General features: G+C 38.3%; 1 protein-coding gene across 2 annotated transcripts in view; it reads right to left on the minus strand.

Annotated features, from left to right (window-relative positions):
- Positions 1-19947, minus strand: part of LOC126261662 (nardilysin-like) — a 392468-nt gene that overhangs the window by 249268 nt on the left and 123253 nt on the right. For both annotated transcript variants that reach the window (XM_049958559.1, XM_049958560.1), the window contains exons 8-9: positions 19242-19363; positions 19041-19161 (exon numbers count right to left, since the gene is read on the minus strand). In XM_049958559.1, coding sequence (XP_049814516.1) covers positions 19041-19161; positions 19242-19363 — 243 coding nt within the window. The remainder of the gene's footprint in view (positions 1-19040; positions 19162-19241; positions 19364-19947) is intronic.

Here is a 19947-nt window from a genome sequence, read left to right on the forward strand (position 1 = left end):
ACCAACATAATCTTCTCAATAAACAGAATGAGTCAGCCAATGCAGCCTTTCTATAAAATTTCATTTGCCTACTTTCCAGTTTGAAACGTAAATAAATACTAGCCCCTTTGACAATAACAACATGTAGACACTAACCCAACATGAAATGGTACATTAAAAATAACAAACAACTTAGTTATAAATTAATAAAATAGTTAAATTAATATGAACTTTCAACTAGTTATCACTTGTAAGCGTAATGTCCACCATCATAACATTTATTTATGTACAATTCTTTCTTATACTTATTTTGTTCCCTTCATATATAAAAAACTTTATTTGTTTATTTTACCTGTTAACAATATTAATTCAATGTAAATTGCATACAATGGGACATTTATACGTTGTAAATCTTCTGCTGTCAGATCAATGTACACATTGTAACTTCTCGGAGAGAGAAATTCTTTGGCGCTGTTTTATCTGCAGTCAAGAGTGCAAAATAGTGATGCAGGCAGGAATTCCAACATTAGTAACTGAAAACTAATCCAGTTATACCTTAGAGATTTGGTTTCATTGTTTTCGTTCACCATTAAGTACAGTTGCAGTTAAATAGGCTATTTCCCACATCGTTTTTGCTATATGGCACCATCATCCCAAGGATCTTCCGTCATAATGGGGAAAAAATGGCCAAAAACTAATGTTAACAACAACAAATGTAATCTAAACAAGAAAAGCTGCCTAAAGGCGAACCCGTTGACTCGAAACCAGTAACAGCACTATTTGTGCAAATAAATGGCATTAATAACACTGGCTAGTTGCTGTTTCCTGCTATGCAAGAATCAACTGTATTCTGTTTAAACAGGTGGGGATTTTAACTGCACCATGGAAGTACTAGGGTAAGTCAATTATTATTTATAAAATTTTATTGTAAACAAATAGGAAATTTACAAGATCATCATTTTTCGACATAGTCTCCTTGCGTTTCAACGCACTTGGTCCATTGTTGTACAAGCTTCCTGATGCCCTCATAAAAGAAGGTTCTCAGTTGAGCTGCGAACCAGGAATGCACCGCTTCTTTCACTGCTTTGTCCCAGGCAAATCGACTGCCCCTTAATGCCTGTTTCAGTGGAACAAACAAGTGATAGTCAGAAGAAGCAAGATCGGGACTATATGGAGGATGATCCAGTGCTTCAAATTTGAGTTTCTGGAGTGTTTCAGCAGTATGCAGATGGGCATTGTCATGCAACAACACAACAACTTTTGACAGCAATCCTCGGTGTTCACTTCGAATTGCAGGCTTTAGCCTGGCAGTAAGCATCTCACTTGAATGTACACTGTTTATTGTTGTGCCCTGTTCCTGTGGACGGTTGGGTCTTGAACTTTTTCTTGCATGGCGAATTTGGATGTTTCCTTTCCATACTCTGCCGTTCACTCTCCGCCTCATAATGATAGATCCATGTTTTGTCACCAGTAATGATCCTGTCTAAGAAGTTGTCCCCTTCATTACCATAGTGATCCAAATGTTTTTTGCAGTGTCCAAGCATGTTTGTTTACACAACGGTGTGAGTTGTTTTGGGACCCATCTTGCACAAACTTTATGAAACCCAAGTCTGTTGTGGATGATTTTGTAGGCAGAACTGTGACTAATTTGCAAGTGTTGTGCCACTTCCTCAATAGTTAATCGTCTAAGAGAATATTTCATGTGAACGCTCAATGGTTTCTTCATTTGTGGCGGTAAACGGTCGTTCGGCTCCTTCATCATGCATGACATTTGTGCGACCATTTAGGAATTTTTTGATCCAATCGTGAACATTCCATTGTGGCAAAACATTGTTCCCGTACTGTACTGAAAACCTTCGATGAATTTCGGCCCCTGATACGCCTTCTGACCACAAAAAACAGATCACTGAATGTTGCTCTTCTTTGGTGAAAATAGACTGCGGAGCAGTGATAGCGAAACTAACCTAGCAGCTCGAAAATTGTAAAGATATAACAAAAAATAAACAAAGCATGCATCATCAACATAAAATGACAGTACTACCAAAATAAACAAAAATATAGCTAAATTGTGGATAATAATTAACTTACCCTCATACATTTACCAATTTATGCACATCAAGAAGAATATCAGCAATTACCTCACAAACAGTAGTGGACCGTGTAACAAGAGCCTAACTAAACTAATTAAAAGAAAGAAAACAAGAAACACGAAAAAGGATTTTCTACAATGGAAAAAACTGTGCAGTAAATTGCCTAAGGAGATTGAGACAACTAAAATTCAAATATTTAAAAGGTCAGTTAGAGTGTACCTCCAGAGTGTATACGTGGACGAGGAAAAAAAAATTCCCGGATTTTTCTCAGAATTCCCGGTTAAAAGTACATTTCCTCCCAGGTTAAAATACACTTTTTCCGTGTTAAGTGAGAGTATACTTTTCCTCGGAACTGTAAAACTTAAGTCTTTTGAATGGTTATGGTTTTATACATGGGCGTAGAATTTCCCGGCACATTAGAAAATGAAACTCAGGGAACCAAACACGTTTTGGGAAGATGTCTGACGTGCAGCAACATGTACACTGCATATTTTCATATTACGAAAGTATAAATTCGAATTCCACCAAACACCACATGTTACTTACCAAAGCATTGAAATCGTGACTGTGATGCACTTTTGTAAGTCAGTCACAGCTCACGTCACGTGATCTCACCAGCCGATGTCAGCGAATATTCAGAACGTAGGACACATGATGTAGTCGGCCAAAAGCAACATCATTGTTAGGTAACGCAAACACACAAATAGGGAAAGTTAATAGTTTAATTTAATATATGTAGTGTTGCTACAAGAAAAGAAAAGCTTTCACATATACTGTTGCCCCTTTTTGTGCGTGTTACACTTTATGATACATCACACAAATGTGCCAGTAAAATGTTTAAGAATGACATAAATGTTAAATCTTCTGGGCTCAAAATTATTCTAAATCATCGTACTCAAAGAGTTGATTTTTAAATGAAGAGTCAAAAGCTCTGAGATTTATGAAATTCATCATACATTCTCGCACATAGTTCATCTTGCGTAAAAGGACATTTACTTTGAAAGTAACGCTTTTCAAACCACCATTCGCAATATTTTCCAGCGACCTGTTAGAAATAGGTTCATTTCAGCACTTGTCAGATGACACCTGATAACAAGCCACTTACATAATGTCGTAAAAGAAACAAGACATTAGAGGATACTCTAAGAGCACGGGTATTTCGTGAACCACGCATAATTCGGCTTAAAGTGCACATTCGTATGTCCAGAGTCGGATGTAAATATTGTTTGAGTACCAGTACTGTATTATCTCATGTTTGGTTCTTTATTATGGCATAATGCCATATGTTATAGAAGATGAAAACATGCACCTGAAATGCAGCGAACAGTTTAAACTAGCCAATACTGTGGAATTAAACATCCGTTTCAAATAAACTGGTAATAAATTGGCTGGTTCAGTGAAAAAGATTAATAAAAGCCAATTTCTTTAGCAAATCGACAGAAATAACTTCATTGTTCTACAATGCAACTAATGCTTGACTGTCAGAAAGGGGAAATAAAATAAAATCTGAAACTAATAACATATGTGGAATTCAAACATGTAATATTTTGTAATGGGTGCCATCAAACTATATTCAGGACAGTGGAAATTAAAATTTTCCTGTGGTGCCTCTCCTGCTACCAATCGGCTGGTTTGACAACCTGCCCTTGTTTTAAAAAAAAACTCACAACAAATACAGGATGGGATTATTTGTAACCGGGAGAACAGTAACTCTTCAGAAAATTTGCACTCTTTATTGCCTGTTAGCTAATAACGTTATGCTTTGTGTGACATAAAATTAAATATAGGATACATAAAACCGGTGAAGACAATAGACAAGCAAGACAGTACACATTTCTTCAATCCTTAAGTCCTTGCATTGTTTTTCTCACTAACCTTAGTACAGCTTTACATGGCGTGCTTTCCTTTTGGGTAAAAATCTATTAGCTCATCAAAGTTCGTCAAACGTTTTGCTACATGAAAAAACCAAATGTTGTCTAATACTGAAAATGCTATTAATACGAATCGAACCCAAGACTGGTGTGGTTTCTCGATCTGATTACGTGTATTTTGTCACGAAATAGGTCTGCCTAATATTGCAGCAATTGTAACACACACTGTTTTGGCACAAATGGTCATTTTTATAACACGACAGAATATAATCACGAAGTACCAATATCAAATGCCTATTAGGCCTACTACAAGCAAAAAGTTTCATGTTAAGAAATAGTTTCACATTTCATTCATACACTCTAGTTTCTGAAGCAGTAGTACGAAATTTTTATATAAATTTGGAGTCCTCATATTCTTCCATAATTTGTGTGATGTCCCCATTTCTTCTCCTTCCTCGTTTTAACAATCTTGTCGTCACTAATTCTGTGACTATTCCTGTCAGGGTTAAAACTTATTCTCCGGTTAACTTGACTAACCCTGCCACAATCACCGTTTTAGTTATTCCGCATTTTTTCTCCGTTTAGGCATTATTACATGTTCGTACAACGAGTTTTCCGCACTGCTCCCACAATAGAACTTTAGCAGCTGCTAACTGAGGACTGTATAACTGGCCCTTACCAGTGTAGCATTCTGGCAAAAAAGCGGGAGAAGGTACTACTCATACGCAACTCAACTGTGCATGCACATGAGCTCGCTCGCAACTGCTCAAATGAATCTACTGTAAGCAGTTGTGACGTCACACTCATCAGAGGCAATTTGCTGTTATGAAGCATTGCATAGTCTTACTAAACCCGTTGCACATTTTGCTGTTGGCAGATGCTTGCGTGAGCACTGTGTTTTGTTGCTGTATATGGTGCATTTCCTTGGCAACTTTGTTTTTTTTTCCCAAGTTTTATTGCTGCAGTATTATTCTGCAGTAGTGAAATACGGTAATATCCTTTGTTAGAGTATTGGTTCTTACTGATCAATGTTACAAAAATTTAACTGAAAACTAAAACAATGAAAAATTCCCAGAATTCTAAAAAATTCCCGGGTTTTTCCTGGATCTCCCGGTTGTCCCGGGTCATATACACCCTGACCTCTTAAATGCCCACCTGGTTAGCTGTGCAGTCTAACGCCCTGCTTTCCAGGCGGGAAGGTGAGCCAGTCCCCGGCACGAATCCGTCAGGTGGATTAGTGTCGAGATCCGATGTGCCGGCCAGTCTGTGGATGGTTTTTGAGGCCGTTATCTATCTGCCTCAATGAATGTGGGCTGGTTCCCCTAATTCTGCCTAAGTTACACTATGTCGGCAAATGCTCCGCAAACACTGTCTCCACGTAGGCGTACACCACAATTACCCTACCACACAAACATTGGGGTCTGGTGAGACATTTCCGGGGACTGTGGGGGGGGGGGGGGGGGGGGGGGGTGTTCACAGGGGGCCAAACTGCGCAATAACCCTGGGTTTGGGGGAGGGGGGGGGGGGCAGTGGTGTGAATGGACTGCTGTAGCCTGTTGTGGGGTTGAGTACCACTGTGGGCTATGGCAGGGACAAACCCTCTCCATTGTTTCTAGGTCACCAGTTCAATACAATACAAATACCTCTTACATAATTCTAACTACAAAGCCAAGGATTATTTTGATGACACTGAGTAGGGAATAACATTTAATAATAATAAACAACAATCATTTGCAGTGAACTTTCATAGTCAAAGAAATCTTATGGCAAAATCCAACAACGAAAACAATCAGTTACTGACAAACCTTACCTACGGTAATTCTCCCCTGACCCACGGTTCTGGGTGACCTTCCCGAAATCTACCCCTTTTCCTAAACCTCTGAAGTCCTTCTTCTTCACTCATCTTCCTTCCCCTTCAGCCTTCTGCCTGAAGACGGAGCCAATGGCTCTGAAAGCTTGCCAATTGGAACCATCTTTTATGTGTGTGTTCTGCCACTGCTTACCGTAAAATCCTACGCACACAATTTGTGATGGGTAATTCTAATCTCTTTCCATTTTCTTGAGCTCAACATCTCATTCATTATGGATAAGTAAATGTATAAAAAACAGTGAATACAATATACCAAAATTTAACAATACAACATGTTAATCTAGAAATCTAGGAATAGAAAAGCAACTGGAATCACTCAACAGAGGAAAGTCCACTGGACCTGATGGGATACCAACTTGATTCTACACAGAGTACGCGAAAGAACTTGCCCCCCTTCTAACAGCCGTGTACCACAAGTCTCTAGAGGAACGGAGGGTTCCAAATGATTGGAAAAGAGCACAGGTAGTCCCAGTCTTCAAGAAGGGTCGTCGAGCAGATGCGCAAAACTATAGACCTATATCTCTGACGTCAATCTGTTGTAGAATTTTAGAACATGTTTCTTGCTCGAGTATCATGTCGTTTTTGGAAACCCAGAATCTACTCTGTAGGAATCAACATGGATTCCGGAAACAGCGATCGTGTGAGACCCAACTCGCTTTATTTGTTCAAGAGACCCAGAAAATATTAGATACAGGCTCCCAGGTAGATGCTATTTTTCTTGACTTCCGGAAGGCGTTCGATACAGTTCCGCACTGTCGCCTGATAAACAAAGTAAGAGCCTACGGAATATCAGACCAGCTGTGTGGCTGGATTGAAGAGTTTTTAACAAACAGAACACAGCATGTTGTTATCAATGGAGAGACGTCTACAGACGTTAAAGTAACCTCTGGCGTGCCACAGGGGAGTGTTATGGGACCATTGATTTTCACAAAATATATAAATGACCTAGTAGATAGTGTCGGAAGTTCCATGCGGCTTTTCGCGGATGATGCTGTAGTATACAGAGAAGTTGCAGCATTAGAAAATTGTAGCGAAATGCAGGAAGATCTGCAGCGGATAGGCACTTGGTGCAGGGAGTGGCAACTGTCCCTTAACATAGACAAATGTAATGTATTGCGAATAGATAGAAAGAAGGATCCTTTATTGTATGATTATATGATAGCGGAATAAACACTGGTAGCAGTTACTTCTGTAAAATATCTGGGAGTATGCGTGCGGAACGATTTGAAGTGGAATGATCATATAAAATTAATTGTTGGTAAGGCAGGTACCAGGTTGAGATTCATTGGGAGAGTGCTTAGAAAATGTAGTCCATCAACAAAGGAGGTGGCTTACAAAACACTCATTCGACCTATACTTGAGTATTGCTCATCAGTGTGGGATCCGTACCAGATCGGGTTGACGGAGGAGATAGAGAAGATCCAAAGAAGAGCGGCGCGTTTCGTCACAGGGTTATTTGGTAACCGTGATAGCATTACGGAGATGTTTAATAAACTCAAGTGGCAGACTCTGCAAGAGAGGCGCTCTGCATAGCAGTGTAGCTTGCTCGCTAGGTTTCGAGAGGGTGCGTTTCTGGATGAGGTATCGAATATATTGCTTCCCCCTACTTATACCTCCCGAGGAGATCACGATTGTAAAATTAGAGAGATTAGAGCGCGCACGGAGGCTTTCAGACAGTCGTTCTTCCCGCGAACCATACGCGACTGGAACAGGAAAGGGAGATAATGACAGTGGCACGTAGAGTGCCCTCTGCCACACTCCGTTGGGTGGCTTGCGGAGTATAAATGTAGATGTAGATGTAGATGTAGATGTAGATGTAGACCTACTTGAGATAATATTGCTGTATGCATGAAGTAATTACTTTCCAAAAATTGTTTCCTTTTTCAATTAAGATGACACATCTACTATAACTTTGTGAATAATCTACAAATGAATAAACAACTAACTAGTTTTTCATTTGATTATTAATTGCACTCTCTTCCTAGAGTTATCAGTAGGGGCCAGTAAATGTAATCTGTAAATGGAGCACCTATTTTAGACAAAATTCGTACGTACGAATTTAAAAGGCTGTCATGCTATGTGCCCGAAGACAAAGCCTGATTGCTTGAAAAAGTCTTTTTTTGTTTAAAAAAATGTGGTATTGGAGAGCTTTTTGACTGGAATGTTTCCCCTCTTCTTTGTTCATTCATAGCCGTGCTAAGTGTACTTGACAGTGCTATACATAGAACCTACATGGCATTCAGCAAAGCAGAACCGAGAATAACTGTCTTCACATGTTAGGAGAAAAATTTCGCAGCAGTCAAAACATGTGGAAAGGTTATATCCATTAAATTTCGGGCATGCAGCCTCACAAATACTCAGCAGCGGCTTCTGAGGCAGTGCTGCTGTGCCATGGCACCAGTTGCATGAAAAGGAAGAAAGAGAAATCTACACAGATTGCACGTAGAACACTGTTTCGGAGTATGTATTTTCTGATTTGAAAAGGCACATTTTGACGCGTGTGCACTCGCAGTGGTTTTCCGAACCTTGGAGCCAACTGCAGATTGGCACTGCCTCTCTCATAAGCACTGTGTGAAAGAGTGGGCCATCCGTTTCTACACACTCCTTATGGCGGCGAATGGAGCCACAGCTGGTCTGGCTGCCAGAGAGCAGTAAAGTGCAGGACCTATTAGAAGCACACTCTGCCATGTAGCGATCATGTTAGAATGCATCGGGGCACAAACTTCTTGTAACATAGTTCTATAATATTTCTGCAAGTTAATGCTAAAGCATTCCTAAATGCAAATTAATGCTTAATTAAATCAAATACATAAATAATAAACTTAATTATTGTTATAAATAGTTATGTACAATTTTAATATAATTATGCACTTAGATTTTGAAACTAAGATGCACTGTTTCAATATTGGTATATTTCACAATAGCAGGGCTATAGGAACAGAACAAAAAATCTAACATATTCACTACATGTTGAGCATCTGTTTTTCAAAGAACAGTGTAGTATTTCTGTTTATACTTGTTACGTTCATGTAATACACTTCTGTACAAACTTACGTAAGGTCAGGTGTAGCAATGCAAGAGGCACCAATTTTTTTTATAAAAATCAGTAAATTACTCAACGGACAGTATTTTTCAGTACAGGTATTTCGTTAATTCCAAGCAAGTGTCGATTCGTGACGTCATTGTCCAGACACGAGTCGACTGTAATCTGAATCTGTTTTAGCAAACTAATAATTTCTCTCAGGCGATAAAATTCTACTGATTATGAAACACAAGTTCTTGAAATTTATTCAGAATCAGAAATGTAATTAGTAATTACATGCCATAATTTATTTGTTTAATATAAAGATGTTTTGAATTTTGTATGCATAAAAAAAAGTGAATTTATGTGCGGCTTTTGCTTGAGACGAGTTATCACTTAGAGTGCTAAAAGTGAGCGTGTACAGTTTGATGACGTATGTGGTGAATTTTATTTTGTGATCTTGACCCGAATGGAGAGTAAATCCAGTTACATTTAAACTTTATGTGAGATAGACACATCACGTTATTACAAAAGAGTCATTTTGCCCATTAGGGAAAACTGAAACCAGCACGCTCGATTTAAAACACATTACACGCCAGTGCGTGATCGGGCTGTCCAGTAAATCGTGTACAATAGTTACAAATGCGTTTGGACTTAATGCACCAAGTTAGAAATTAATTGAGAGACAAGTGCTGATTTTGACAAAAAATGAACCAAAAGTTTATTCAAAATATTGAGGTCCAGTTTTAATTGAGACATGTATCACCTTGTTGATTAAGTTGCCTAGCAACACTGTAAAGCATTAGAATGATTTGTGATGTAGTAAGGCCCATTACACAGACAAAATTTTACATGAAGTTTCTCGACCGCATGAGAGTATGAGAGAGTTTTTCTTTCCATAAATGCCAATGAACTGGCATTTTCAAAAGTTAAATTATTAACTGTTGTGTAACTTCATTGATTGTCCTACACCACTACAGAACTTGTTGTATCGTGTCTCTTCACAAGAGATCTCAAGAAGCCGGGATAAACAAGAGGAAGAAAAAGACTAAAGAAGAGGCATCGGTATACAGGTAATTGACCTTATATAGCAGTGTGCACAGTGTTATCTGTAAGGGAAAATTTAGTTGACTGTGAAAATAGCAAACGTGAACAAAGTAAATGAGTTATTAAAAACGCCATTTAGTGACAGGACTCGAAGTGAAAAAATTCAGATAAAAACACTAGGTAGGCCACTCCAGAATCTAAATCTGCAGCAGCAAACAAAAAATCTATGCCTTAAGATCAATCCAGAAATTTACCAAACAACAAATGGATTTGTAGCTGTGAAGAAATCAATGTTGTTTTTTGTTTTCCTTGTGTGTTATTTGGGGAAGATGTTCATTGGGGTAAGACCAAAATAACTGATACTGGGCACATATGGGCTAAAATAAAATTACATGAAATGTCAAAGCGACACATGAATAATGTGCTTGGCCTTTCATTTCTAGCCCAAACCAACATTCAACAGAAATTAGATTCGCTAAATAGGCAAACAACTGACAGCCACAACAAACGTGTAGAAAAGGAGATATATATTGAATTTAATTGTAAACTGTTTTCAATTCTGTGGTGTTTTGGAACTGGCTCTCAGGGGCCACGATGAATCTGATGCTTTTCAAAACAAGGGGGTTTTCCGTGAGCTGATTCACTTGAGTGTGGAACAGGATAAAGATCTTCACATTCATCTTAGTCAAGCATCAGTGTTCAAAGGCATTCCTAAGATGTTCAGAATGAGCTACTGCAATGCATGTTGGAAGTGTACCGTGATGAAGTTCATAAAGAGATAAAACATGCTGATCATGTTGCAATCATCACAGACGTGACCTGCGAATTTCAATTGGTGGTTGTTTTGCATGACTTGCGAATTTCAATTGGTGGTTGTTTTGCATTATATTGTTGAGGGAAACCTACTGAAGGATTTTAAACGTTGTTAATCCAGAAATTCAGAATGTTCCTACTATAGCTGAGAGTACTCTGAAAGAAATTAAACAATTAGAGATGACGGAGCAAAACTAATAGCTCATAATTACGACGGTGCAAACATTACAAGTGACAAGTCGAATTGGGTTCAGAAACTAATTAAAGACAAATACCCAAATGAAAACTACATCCACTGTTATAAGCATCAGTTCAACCTTATTATATCTATGGCAGCCTCTGTTAATCACAAAGCCCGCATCTTTTTTGTATATCTTTCAGGTATTTCTCCGTTCTTTTTTTACTCGCCACAAACATCAAAGGTGCTACATAGCATTATTCAAAAAAGCTTGGCCCGTGTGTGTGTGTGTGTGTGTGTGTGTGTGTGTGTGTGTGTGTGTGTGTGTAACGAGATGGAATTACCATTCTGGAGTGGTAAAAGATGTTTTTGAAAACAGGGAAGAGCCTATTGCTTTTATGGAAGTCACTGAAACAAGTAAGAGCATAAAACTATCTTCTACTATTGAAAAAGCTGGTTCATACAAACAAAGACTGTATGATAATGAATTCATTTTCTGCTATTATTTTTCTATACGATAATTCCTCATGCACACATACTTTTTAATCAGCTTCAGAAGGAGATAAGCGAACCGACCAAAGCAAAACAAGACATCCAGAACTTCGAAGTGGTAACGTGAAACTTCAGAGATGACATTGACTCAATCCTTAACAACATTAGTTTCAAAAATGACGAAATGATGCCTGGCAAGAAGCCTTTGATTTTTTTATGGGCATAAAAACAAAGAGATGCTTTGGAAGTGTGCATTGCCATCCTTTCTGAAACAAAACTGTGTTTTCAGTTCACTGGACACCTGATTGCAGCCAACTTATTTCATGTAAATTAGTTCGACAAACACACCTCAAATTTTCCGCACAAATACCTTGAAATTACAGACACATATACGTTTCTGGAAAAAAGAAATTGGAAGGGTGAACTTCAAGACTTCTATGTTAGCTTGAGTTGACAGAAGTTTCTGGCACAGTTTCGTTTCTTTCGCTGATTCTAGAGGATGAACTTTGTGACTCATTCAACGAGACTGTTAAAAGTTTTGGAACTGCTAATAACAACGCCTATCTTGATGACATTAGATGCCGAGTGATTCTTTTCGTTCTCAAGAGAATTAAAATGTTCCTGTGAAACCTGATGAAAGAAGAACGACTGAGTGCCTTAGGAATGCTATCCTGTGAAAAGTCATTTGTGTGTAACTTTGAAGATTTCAATTTGAGAGTGACAGATTTATTTGCCAACAAGGAATGGATTTCCAATACCGTTCCTACAAAATATTTTGAAGATGTCATCCCAAAATCATGGAGTTGCTGCTTTTGGTGAGTACAGTGCCCTTAGTTTTAAATGTCAGTAATTTGATTAAATTTGCTTCGCAAAATCCAGATTACAAGTTCGAATAATTTATACATGCTCTATTATTTCCGGTACTGGTACTCATGTTGTAGTGGACACTTTTCTGGCAGTCGGCCGCAAACATAAAACAAACGAGGAGTTCTGGCTGTCGAGGGCAGAAGAGTGGAGTGGGAGAACAACCCATGCCTCTGTCTCACAGGGCTGGCAGCCTACGACCATGTTCTGTGCTCCTGGAAAGGCAGAACCGATGTAATAATGGACATATGGATTGCCGATTCCTTCTGTTGTTGTGTGAGTCATATACGAACCCCGTGACAGAGCAAGATTGCTCTCTGCACTCATTTCAAAATAAGAAAAGGAAACAACCAGCAAGCACAACTCAAACAAAGCAGAGCATATAAATTATTCGGTAATAGGTAGAGCACAATTGTTAGCTGAGATTGGCAGTGTTGCTAATGTGGTAGTTCAGTCCCAATCACCACTGGTATATTGAGCAACCATACATCAAAACACCCCCTATTTACGTCTGCCACAGAAAAGTGACTGCACATACTCTGTGAGCAGTGAAGAATTGTGCTGTTGATATATGTGCACGCGTGTTCATACGAGTGTGTGTGAGAGAGAGATTTTCGGAGTCAATGTTACATTTTATATCTCCTGCAGACATGGAAAAAAGATAGCTAAAGCAACACATCCCCCCCCCCTCTCCCCCCCCCCCCCCCTATACAAACACTTGCTATCATGTTCTACAGGAATATATCAAACTCTCACTGTGCATAAGAAGGGTGCTATTGTAATAAGTGTTTATTTCTGTTTCATCCAGCCACCCTCAGAATCAGTTGCAAGACTGACAACGAGGTGCCATGTGCAGCCTTACATACTTCACTGTGGCAGTACTGTGCATGCTCGTCACAGATGTTGGTTCACTGCAAGGGTGTACACTTACACACACACCGCCTGCGATGGAAGTGTTCTGACATTTGGTTCGCTTGTTGATGTTTATTCGGCAGCAATAACACCTTGATGACTTCTCTGTATGTTTTTTGCGAAAGCACAAGAAAAACACGGCCAAAGGTTGAAAGTGATCACTGGCCCTTTCTGCTGTTGTGAGGGTTCTAGTCCCATGATGGACCAGGATTAGTCTCTTCTCTCATTTCAAAATACGGAAAGAAAATAATGGGCAATGCAAAAAAAAACAACGGCTACCATGCAACTGTTTGGTGAGGTTGGCAGTGTTGTGGACGAGGTACTTTAGGCCCAAGTTCTACTGGTGCAACTACAGTTCATAACAGCCACTACCTAAAATTGCCATGTTAAATGTATCCACATTATACCAACTTTTGAATTTTAGCTAGCAGACAGATGCATTTATTTCTTTGTTCTAAGATGCTAAGTCTCACAGCTGAGCCCTACATTGCATTATGCAGCATTTATGTTATGCATGCCATTCTACCGCCCACAACTGATGTGGTTCCAGAGCACTAGACACAGCAATACATTGTTACCTTCATGTACTTTTTACTTTGTAAACATGGTCTTACACCTATTACCTTCCCAAACTTGGCTTCACCAGATGACATGCAATACCAGTATCCAAAAACTGGTTACATTTTTGATATTTATATGCAGAAGATAAAGCTGTTTAAAACTATCTCCATAAAATAGTTCTTCTGGGTACAATTCACTATGCCACAGCATATATTAAGTAATTTTGTGTTTTCGCATTCTGGGACAGAATTCACATTCTTTTTGCATTTATTGCAAAATGTCAGTTTTTCACGTCCCTGTTATCAGTTTTTCATGTATTGTAAATATAAAGCACGTGAAAAAGGGAATTTGGTTCTTTGTTAGGATGGAACATAGCTGTGCTTTTATTCTCAACATTGCTACCTAGCTTTCGAAAGTAAGCAAATTGTAATTCTGCACTATCACACATCTTTGTTTATATGGTGCCTCCCAAAAAGGATTTGCATTTGTTCATGTTTGGGGCACTTCTAAAAACCACCTGCACATCTTATTATTGTGTTATGGAGTTTATTCTTGCCACCCTAAAGTTCCAGGAAAGTTTTGATTGGTTGGTTGGTCGGCCGGAGTTCACATTTACTAACAATATAGTAATTATTTAGGATCTCACAATATTTGTGTCCTTTTATGTAGGTCATCATGTCATAAAGACACTAAATTTTATTCAAGTGGAGTACTGATGCAACAAAATACAACATTAGACAACAATGGGATGTCTTTTTACAGTTGGACATTCTTTGCTCCATCTGTATAAATATAAAGGAAGAGACGCACCAACTGATGGACCCAATATCTGAATAGAGGTAGTGGTGTCATTGGTGTTCATTGATTGGTCTCTAATATATGAATTAGACATGAACATATTGAAACCTACAAGGTTGTGTATCTGGTATACGTCACCACCTCCCCTACTTTCCTACTTTGAGGTATTGCCACTAATGCAGACAGACAGGCGCACACGTGCGTGTGAGTGTGAGTGTGTGTGTGTGTGTGTGTGTGACATTCAACAGCCAAGATCGTATAAGACACTCCCCCCACACACACACACCATTTAGAATATGTCCAGCATATGTAAACAGTTGTGCTGTAGTGTGCAATGTTTGTATGATGCAACAAGCAACTGTGAGCAATATGTATGAGGTGCGACAATAAAGTAATGAGACTGATGTGAAAAAAAATGTTGCTTACCGTTTTAGTCAAGTTTAGTGTTGTCTCCTTCAAAGTAGTTGCCTTCTCATTGCACACACTATTTCTACCGCCTCTGCCATTGATAGTAACATTTCTGGAGCTCATCATTTGTAATATCCTCCAAGACTCTCATCACAGCTTTTTGGACATCTTGTGTTGTTTGAAAATGGTGTCCCTTGACTGCCGTTTTGACTCTTGGAAATAGAAAAAAGTCGCACAGAGCGATATCTGGGAATAAGGTGGCTGTAATAGTACTGAAATTTGTTTTGAGGTTAAAAATTGCTGTACTGACAGAGCAGTATGGGATGGCACATTATAATGATGCAGAATCCAATTATCAGCAATGTTGGCACAGACACGAAGAACTCTTTTACAAAGTCTTTTTAAAATTTCTTTGTAGTAATATTGGTAAACTGTTTGTCCAGGAGGCACCCACACTTTATGAACAATTCCCTCGGAATCAAAGAAGCACATAAGCATGCATTTCACTTTTGACTTTGACATGAATGCTTTTTTTTGGTCTGAGTGATCCCTTTGAGCACCATTGCGAACTTTGGCGTTTTGTCTCTAGATTGTACTGCAAAAACCAACTTTCATCACCAGTGATAACACGGCTCAACAATTCTGGATTGATTTCCGTTTGCTCTAACAGACCGGCCACCAAATTTTTCTGTGTTTCTCACTGTTGTGGTGTGAGATTATTGGGGACTATTTTCGCACAAATCTTTCTCATATCAAGATCTTCAGTTATTATTAGTTGAATCACCTCTCGATTGATGTTCAGTTCTTCTGCAATCATTTCCACGGATAATCTTCGATCAGATCGTACGAGTTCATGCACCCTGGCCAAGTTGACATCCGTCCGTGAGGTTGATGGTCGTCCACTGTGGTCTTCATCTTCAACACTTGTTCTGCCTTCACTAAACATTTTATGCCAATGAAAAACTTGAGCTCTTGACATAACTTCCTCTCCAAAAGCCTTCTGAAGCTTACCATAAGTTGTTGTCGTATTTTCACCCAATTTAACGCAAAAAGAAATGGCATACCGTTGCGCAATATTATGCGGTTCCATTTCCATGCCGAGAGACACACACACACGTGTTAACTTACTACAGCACAATTCACGACTGAGCAGTTGTATCGATGCGCCGCTTGGACTAGAAGCAGATTATAGACCAACATCAAAGATATTGTGCCTACACAAGCCTGCAGGGTTGCCACATCTTGCAAAGAAAAACAGTCTAATTACATTATTGTCGCAAATCATATATGAACATAGCCTGCTGCATATGGTGCTTTACGTTTTTAAATATTTTAGCAATAACAAACCTTTCATAATGTGCTATTTTTATCCACCTGACATCTTTTGCATGAGGTCAGTGTGAAATGAACATGTTTTACAACAAAAGATTTTAAAACCTGAAGGTGACAGCATAGTTTATTGAAATCGATAGTCTTAAATAAAAAATGAATAAAAAAAATTATGCAATCTTGGCTGTTGCATGGTTTCTAACAATTAAACAGATGACCCTTCAGCTCTCTCAAACTGAGAAAATTCAATCAGTGTGTGTGTGTGTGTGTGTGTGTGTGTGTGTGTGTGTGTGTGTAGGCAATGCATGAGATTGTAGTGCAGGATGATAAGGAGTGCTTGTCCAATAATGTATCAGTCATATAAAGCACAAAATTACAAAAATGTATAAATTTACTAATCATTTGTGGTGCAATTCTTCTTGTTATGTCCGTGCTTGCTACGAAAATGGGATGAGAAATTCCGTCTTATGCAAGACACCCAGACGTCATAAAACCGTACTCAACATAAAATTCAACAAACTATGTTTGGCTTATAAAACAGTACCTAGCTACGTAACCATAACTGTAAACAACATGTCACCAGCCGCACAGCAGACAAAAGATAAGGCGGAAATCATGTGCATAAAGCAAGAAATCCGGTCTTTGTATTCCAAATAACAGACTCTGAATATTGAACTATACAGAACTAGAAAATCGCATAACATATGCACCATTTTTACTAAAACAGTACAAGGTAATATATTGGTACAGATATATTGTGTAGCAGAATAGCTACCAAAATAAATGGACAATAGCATCATGTAAGGTATGTTAACTAATGCATACATCCACTTTTTGCCAATTAAGGTATAACTGGAACTTTGACATAATGTTATAAACAACACAAATGTTAATATGTAACAGTTAAAAATTAAAAATAAAAATAAAAAAATTAAACCCACTGAAGATAGCACAAAAGTGCTGAAACATATATGGGTGAAACAAAACAGAAAAAAGGTGTCTTGTTTAAGGCGGAATTTCTCATCCCATATAAATGTACTGTTAAATCATTTTATCAGGCAGCCCAAAAAACTGCAGTGGTGTTGTCATATGAAGTGAAAAGCTCTAAAAAGAAGTCTTACAAAATATTTCAAAATTACTGTAACGGACCAAAGACCTAAGCAAGTCTTACAATATTTGGGAGAAAGACATTCTTAAAGATTTTAGAAAGAGATACATCAATATGAATGATGTAGAAAATCATTAACTTTGGACAGTCTGAACAACGTGGAAGAGACTCACATTCACAGACTCAGCATTTTGCTCTACGAAATCGTTTCTAACCGTATACTTAAGCCTCGGGTCAACAGCCTGTAATCTGAAGTTGTTATACATAATTTTAAAAAAAGGCTCATATATCAAAACATCCAGCTTTGTTGAACAGCACAGGAAAAACATCACAATTAATAATGTGGATTCCTTTTAAAGGATAAATGGCAACCCATCAAACATGAGCAATGCGGATTTAATAATTCATTATGAACTGTGATGTTACAGGTCCACCTGTAAATAGTAACAGTGGATTCCTGAGGAAATAATATGTTCAGTGTTAGGAAAATGGATGATTACTTAGTTAATAATCACCAATATAGAGAACATACCAAAGATAGTGTTGTTATCCACTGCATTAAAAAAATTGGTAAAATGCACTATGGTGTCTGCAGCTTTTCCGTTGCATACTGCTGTTGGTAATGATTTGTGTGATGATTAGTGGAACTGATCACGACAAATCATGAGTCAAATATGGGTAAGCAATCACATTGCTTGTTCATATGATCCTAAACTTCATAACAGAAAATAGGTATTACTTTGTTTCACCTGCAGCAATTTAAACTGTATTGTTAGGTCCCAACCTAGCCACAAGCTCATAAATCATGATATGTTCAGAGAAAACAGCCAAATGTTTGTGACAAGGAAGACTAAACATTTCATTGCTGGTCATTCCATTCCCAGACATTTAAGCAGTCCTATTAGGTCCCAACCTAACCATTACCTCAGAAACCGTGACATATTCACAAAAAAATAGCCACATATTTATTGCAACACAGATTAAAAGTTTCATTGCTGCTCATTCACTCTCAGATATTTAAGCTGTGCTACCAGGTTACAACCTAACCACTACCTCAGAAATCGAGGCATATTCAGAAAAAAACAGCCAAATATTTGTGACAGTCAAGACTATAAGACTGAGTGATTATCACTGGGTACCAAATACTATCACCTGTTTGGCTACGACAAATGATAAAAAAAATTTGCCAACGGCAGCAAGCAATGGAAGATCCATGGACACTGTATGTGCACTTTGGCCAAAGAGAATACTATGGGCTGAGAAAGGCATATGATGGATATACAGAAAGAAAACTTAGGCTGCTCAAAGCAAGATTACAGATTTAAGTCCCATTAAAATTGTGTCCCTTTGAGATGAAGCCCCAAGTTCAGATTGGACAAGGATGGGAAGCAAAATTAATGTCTCCCCCCCCCCCCCCCCCGCCCCCCAAATCCCAATATCTGCTTTATGTACTTTACTTAAAGCTGATGACCAGTTGGTGATTTGAATCACACTCCACCTGAAAGCACATTCACTCCCTTGACTCCCCTGAGAACAGGTATGTCTTTTATAAATTTGATTTCACAATTGTCTCTGTTTGATGTGTTGCACTGTTGCACTTATTGCATAATTACATTATAATAAACTACATGGTTAACATATGCCAACTTCTCTTAAAATTCTGTAACATAAGTGTGAAAAAAGATAAAATCATTTTACCTGATCAATATTTTTATACCCCACTGCTGTGAGTACAATACTTATGGTATACAATGAGTACATTGAATTTTCTGCACCACCACTTTCATCATTCCCACAGTAGATATCAGTGGCCCATAATCTGAAACATACACATAATTATACCACAAACCAAACTAAAACTTTTCAAAGAAGGTGAATGTGCAACATTGAATAAAATACCTTTTACGTAACAACGCAAATAAACCACCTTTCCCTTCATGTCCAAGGACCCAGCTGAGATAATGGTGTGGTTTGCTGCGATATTTTGCCAACATTGGTGGAAACGCCCAAGTAAGGTCTACCTAAAACATTGAAAGCTTATGTATTACTACAACTGTGATCTACATACAATTGTCAGCATATTTGTTCTTCCATCACTGGAATAAAATGTTGGCAGGAAGTACAAACTGTGAAATAAATCTGACTTATGAAGTGTATGATTTCAATCCCCTGCATGGCAGCAGATTTCACAAACATTTTGGATTGTTCACAAAGGCTGGATAACAAACACAAAACATAAACATGTTAAGCTCATTGGCTGCCTACTTTCTGTAATTGAAAAATCTGTACCAGTGGTGGGCACTGTGTTTTGTGGGAAGAGAAGAGTTATTCCCATAGTACTGATGGATTTACCAGAAGCTTCAAGATTAGTTATGGAACAACCTATGTTGGAAAAAATTAGCTTCAGGAAACTGTGTCCAATCTTTTCCAAATTCTGTTCCCTTGGATCTGTATGTACACTGACATTTTTATGAGGTACTATGAAAAAAAAAATGAATTGCTGAGCCTTGTTGCCACAACAAGATGGAAGTGCACACTGTGAAATCCCCAAATTCAAAATAGTAGTTGACGGAAACATAAAACATTTCACCACCCATGAAATAAA

This window comes from Schistocerca nitens, chromosome 1 (genome assembly GCF_023898315.1).
Source record: "Schistocerca nitens isolate TAMUIC-IGC-003100 chromosome 1, iqSchNite1.1, whole genome shotgun sequence".
NCBI classification, from domain to species: Eukaryota; Metazoa; Arthropoda; class Insecta; order Orthoptera; family Acrididae; genus Schistocerca; species Schistocerca nitens.